General features: G+C 53.1%; 1 protein-coding gene across 1 annotated transcript in view; it reads left to right on the top strand.

Annotated features, from left to right (window-relative positions):
* Window positions 1–2,449: 2,449 nt before the first annotated feature.
* Window positions 2,450–5,547, top strand: part of STRA6 (signaling receptor and transporter of retinol STRA6) — a 21,528-nt gene continuing 18,430 nt past the window's right edge. Inside the window, exon 1 of the mRNA XM_015638401.1 lies at window positions 2,450–2,628. Coding sequence (XP_015493887.1) covers window positions 2,450–2,628 — 179 coding nt within the window. The remainder of the gene's footprint in view (window positions 2,629–5,547) is intronic.

The raw sequence follows: 5,547 nt of genomic DNA, 5'->3' as shown, positions 1-5,547 counted from the left end.
TCATTTTTCCCGGTTTTCCCCCATTATTTTTTCCTCCTTTTTCCATCTCTTTTCCCCAGTTTTTCCCTTGTTTTTCCCTCTCTTTTCCCTCCTTTTTCCCCTCGGTTTTCTCCCCTTTTTTCCCCTCTTTTTCCATCTTTTTTTTCCTTTTTTTCCCCCCTTTTTTCCCTCTTTTCCCCCTTTTTCCCTCTTTCCCCTCCCTGGCGCTGGGAATGATCCATGGGATAATTCTCAATCCCTGGGAATTCTTTATCCAGAGGTTCCAGAGACTCCCAAAAAAAATCGGGAAAATCCCAATCCCATCCCCATCCCTCAGCGCCGATTCCCGGAACTGACGGAAGCGGCTCCCGGAACGCAGAATTCCCGGGATATCGGAGCTACAGGAGCTTGGATCTGCAAAAATTCCTCCAGGCTGGAATGGAAAATTCCCAAATTCTGGATTCCCACAAGCTTTGCTTGGATTTAGGGTGAGATTCCCAAATTCTGGATCCTCCAAATCCTGGGAATTCACTGAGAGATTCCCAAATCCTGGATCCTCCAAATCCTGGGAATTCAGGCAGATCCACAAATTCCAGAGCAGCCAAATCCTGGGAATTCACTGGGAGATTCCCCAATTTTGGATCCTCCAAATCCTGGGAATTCAGGGAGAGATTCCTGATCTTTGGAGCAGCCAAATCCTGGGAATTCAGGGAGAGATTCCCAAATCCTGGATCTAGTCTGGATTCAGGATCCATCCCATCCCATTCCCGGGAATTCTGGAGCCTCCTCCAGGGCCCCTTTCCCACATTTTTTCCGGGATGAGGCGGGAGCCGGGCCCGCAGGTGGCTCCGGTCCCAGACAGCTCCGCATTCCATGAAAATCCCACATTCCAGGCCTGAAACAACAGGATCAGCCGAGGGAAAAGGGCCGGGATCCGACAGAGCCAGAGGCTGCGGCCCCAGGAAATCTTGGGAATTTTCTTTTTTTTGGGATTCTCAGGCATCCGCCAAGCATGGAGCCAAAATTCCAGCCCCAAAATTCCAACCCCAAAATTCTGACCCCAAAACCCCAGCCCAGGAATTCCAACCTCAAAATTCCTGACCCCAAAATTCCAACCCCAAAATTCTCTGTCCCAGAATTCCTGACCCCAAAATTCCAGCCCTAAAATCCCAGACCAGGAATTCCAACCTCAAAATCCCCATCCCAAAATTCCTGACCCCAAAATTCCAGATGAGGAATTCCAGCCTCAAAATTCCCTCTCTCAAATTCCCAACCCCAAAATTCCAATCCCAAAATCCCTCTCCCAAAATTCCAGCCCCAGAAATTCCAGACCAGGAATTCCTGACCCCAAAATCGTAACCCCAAATTCCAGCCCCACAATTCCAACCCCAAAATCCCCAGCCCAAAATTCCCGCCCCACAATTCCAACCCCAAATTCCCTCTCCCAAAATTCCAGCCCCCAAAATCCCTTTCCCGTTTCCCGGGAATCTCCTCCGGCCTCTCCCGGGGCCTTTTCCCTTTAAACCCTCCCATGGAAAAGCGGGAAAAGCGATCCCGAATCCCGGGGTCCCTCCGGTCACGGGGGTCGGGCTAAAAATTAATCGGGATTTTCCACTCGGCCGCATTTTCCCGGGATTTGGGGTCACGTGGGGGGGATTTGTTCGCATTCCCGAGGTTTTGCCCTGGATTTGAGGCTCCCGCTCCTTTTTTTTGCATCCCCCCAAAAAATCTTTCCCTTTCCTTTTTCCCGCTTTTTCCCGGGGTTCGGTGGCCCCGAATTCCCAGGAAATGGCAAAAAATACCCACGGGAATTTGGGAATTTGGGGGCTCGGTTTTCCCTGGATTTGATCCCGGTGGGAATGAGGGATCCCAATCCCTGTTTTTCCAGCTCTATCCCGAGGTTTTTCCCCCAAATATTCCCCCCAGAAAAACCCCAAACCGGCGGGATTTGGGGAATTCCCTCCCCGAATGTGCCAGGAGAGGCAAAATCCCAAAAAAACAGTGGGATTTTGGGAATTTGGGGGCGGATTGGGCTCAGTGAGGGATCCCCATCCCAATCCCTGATTTTCCCGCTCCATCCCAAGGTTTTTCCCCAAAATATTCCCAAAAAAACCCCCAAACCAGCGGGATTTGGGGAATTTGGGGGCTCAGTTTTCCCTGGATTTGATCCCGGTGGGAATGAGGGATCCCCATCCCAATCCCTGCTTTTCCCGCTCCATCCCAAGGAAATTTCATCCCCAAATTCCCTCTCCGGGAACCGGGAATCCCCCCAAAAATTTCGGGATTCCTCCTCTCCTCATCCCGGTTTTCCCCATCCCATTCCCGACCTTCCCCATCCACCCCAGCAGCTCCCAAATCCCGGGGAAATCTCAGAGCCGCCTCCTCCTCCCGCTAAAACCGGGATCAAGTCTCAAAAAGCCCCACGGGCGGCTCCAAAAACCGGGATTAAATCCCGAGAATCCCCGCGGCCATGGAAGGGATAAAGTTCCCAAAGATTTCCCGAAGTTCCCGGAGTTCCCGGAGCCTCCGGAGCTTCCCGGACTTTGTCTCCGGGCCCGGGCTTTGGATCGAGCCCAGCGCGGCCCCGAATTCCTGGGAGAATTCCAGGAGCGGCCGGAAGGAGGGAAGAGGGAAGGAAGGAAGGGAAAGGTAACCGGGATTTCGGGATTTCGGGATCTGGGAAGTTTTTTTCCCTCTTTTCCCCTCCCCCTCTTTGCGGTTTCCGCTCCCCCGCGTTGGGAATTCGGGAGCGGATCCTGCCCTGAGGGCGGCGGGAATTCCCAAAAAAACTTCCCGGTTCCCACCCCCAGCTGGGATTTCACTCCCGGTTTTCCCTTCCCCGGGGGCTGCAGAATTCCAGGATCAAGAAATTCCCAAAAATTCCCAAAATTCTTCCCCCCCGGGAGAGGTTTCACTCCCGGTTTTCCCTTCTCGGGGAATTCGGCATTCCAGGATCAGGAAAATCCCCCAAAATTCCCGATTCCCATTCCCAGCTGGGATTTCAGCCCCAGCAGATCCAAATCCCACCCTGGGGAGTGCGGGAATTCCCAAAATTCCCATTTTTTCCTTCCAGCAGCGCTCTCATTCCCGGGTTTCCCTTCCCTGGGGGCTGCAGAATTCCAGGATCAAGAAAATTCCCAAAAATTCCCAAAATTCCTCCCCCCAGGAGGGGTTTCACTCTGGGTTTTCCTTTCCTGAGGGATTTGGGATTCCAGGATCAGCAAAATTCCAAAAATTCCCAATTTCCCCCCCCATCCAGGAGAGATTTCATTCCCGGTTTTCCCTTCCCTGGGGGCTGCAGAATTCCAGGATCAGGGAATTCCCAAAATTCCCAGTTTTTCCTCCCTGCAGGATTCAGCATTCCAGGATCAGGCAAATTCCCAAAAATTCCCAAAATCCCCCCCCAGGAGAGATTTCATTCCCAGTTTTCCCTTTCCCGGGGGTTGCAGAATCCCAGGATCAGGAAAATTCCCAAAATTTCCCAGTTTCTCTTCCCTGGGGCTGCAGAATCCCAGGATCAGGTTTGGGAATTCTGGGAATGAGAGCGCCGGGGGGATTTGGGGATCGGCATCGAGAATTTGGGGCTCCATAAACTCCTCAATGCCTTGGGATGAGCCCATCCCGTGGGATTTTGGGGATCCCTCTGGAATTCTGAGAGCTCCGGGGTTGGAAAACCCGCTTTTCCAAAAGGGTTTTCCCAAAAATTCCCCCAAAAAACCGGGAGAGGCTTCGGGAACTCTCGTCCCTCTGTTCCCAAATTTTTTATTTGGGATCTTTTGGGAGATGCTGGAGCGGGATCAGATCCCAAATCCATCCTCGGGATTGGCAGGGATCGGGAATTGAAGGAAATCGGGATTATCCCAACCCAAACATTCCCAGGAAAATCCTGGAATGAAATCCCAAACAGAAAGTTGGGAATTCCCTCCCGGATCCTTTTCCCTCTTCCCGATTTTATTCCGGGATGCCGAAATTCCTGGGAATTCCCGATACAAAGGAGAGGTCCCGGGAGGAGCAGAGGGATCGGATTCCAAGGAAAAGGCGGGATCTGGGATGGGCGGGCCGGGAATGCGGATCCCGCTGGGATTTTGACGCTCCCGCCTCTTTTTTTTGGGTCAGGAATGAGCTGAGGGATCCAATTCCATGGGAGGGGGAATTCCCGTTATCCCGGGGGGATCCGAGTGTGCCAGAGGCTGGAAAATCGGGAATGAGCCTTCCCTGGGCTGGAAATTTGGGAAGTGGCTCAAACCCAGGATGGGCTCTGGGACAGGAACTGGGATTTGGGATCTGGGATCCCAAACTGGGATTTAGGATTACTGGGATTTGGGGTCTGAGACGGGATTTGGGATTTTTGGGATGTGAAATTTGGGGTGAGATTTGGGATCACTGGGATTCCAAACAGGGATTTGGGATGGGAACCGGGATTGTTGGGGTTTGGGATTTGGGAATTTGGACCTCTGGGATCCCAAAGTGGGACTTGGGATTGCTGGGACGTGAAATTTGGGATTGTTGGGATTTGGGATTGCTGGGATTTGGGATTTGGGACTGTTGGCATTTGGGATGGGAACTGGGATCTCTGGCATCCCAATATGGGATTTGGGATCTCTGGGATAGGATTTGGGATGGGAACTGGGATGGGATCTGGGATCTCTGGCACCCCAAACTGGGATTTGGGATCTCTGGGATTTGGGATCTCTGGGATCCCGATCCCATGGGATGACCGGAACCCCTGACCGGGACTGGAGCAGAGGCAGGATCCAATTCCCGGCAGATTTTTTGGGAAGAGAGGCTCAAATCCCAAATTTCCCATCCTGGCACCGTGGGAATCCCTGGAAATGCTTCCCGGGAATCTCCTGGATCCATCCCCATCCCGAATGTTGGGAATTCCGGCCCTGGAGCGGAGCCAGCCCCGCACTCCCCAAATCCCAAATCCCGGAGTGTCCCGGGGCTGCTCCCGGGATCGGGATTCCCACAATTCCCACTTTTCCAGCCTCGGCACCTTCCCGCTCCCGCCCCTCCCTGGCCGTGCCCTTTGCGCCGCTTTTCCAGCCCCAGAAATTCCTTGGAAAACCCAAACAAAGGCTGGGAGCGGCTCCGGGATCATCGGGATCGTCCCTGGGGATTCTCCCCTCCCCCCCGCTCCACCGAGCAGCTGCAATCCCGCTGGAATTTTGGGCTTCTCCCGCCGTTTTTCCCACTTTTCCAACCCCCATCCCTCCTCTCTCGGCTTCTTTCCCACTTTTCCAGCCCCCACCTGGCTTTTCCCAGCCTTTCCCCCACTTTTCCAGGCGTTTTTCCCACTTTTCCAGCCTCATCCAGCTTTTCCTGACCTTTTTCTCACTTTTCCAGCCCCCATCCTGCCTCTCCCGGCTTCTTTCCCACTTTTCCAGCCCCCATCCCGCTTTTCCCATCTTCTTTCCCATTTTTCCGACCCTCATCCCACTTTTCCTGGCCTTTCTCCCACTTTTCCAGCCCCATCCTGCTTTTCCAGGAGTTTTTCCCACATTTCCAGGGTTTTTTCCCACTTTTCCAGGAGTTTTCCCACTTTTCCAGGAGTTTTTCCCACTTTTC

The sequence above is a fragment of the Parus major genome, chromosome 10, assembly GCF_001522545.3.
Source record: "Parus major isolate Abel chromosome 10, Parus_major1.1, whole genome shotgun sequence".
Classification (NCBI taxonomy): Eukaryota; Metazoa; Chordata; class Aves; order Passeriformes; family Paridae; genus Parus; species Parus major.
This window is presented reverse-complemented; position numbering and strand designations above follow the sequence as displayed.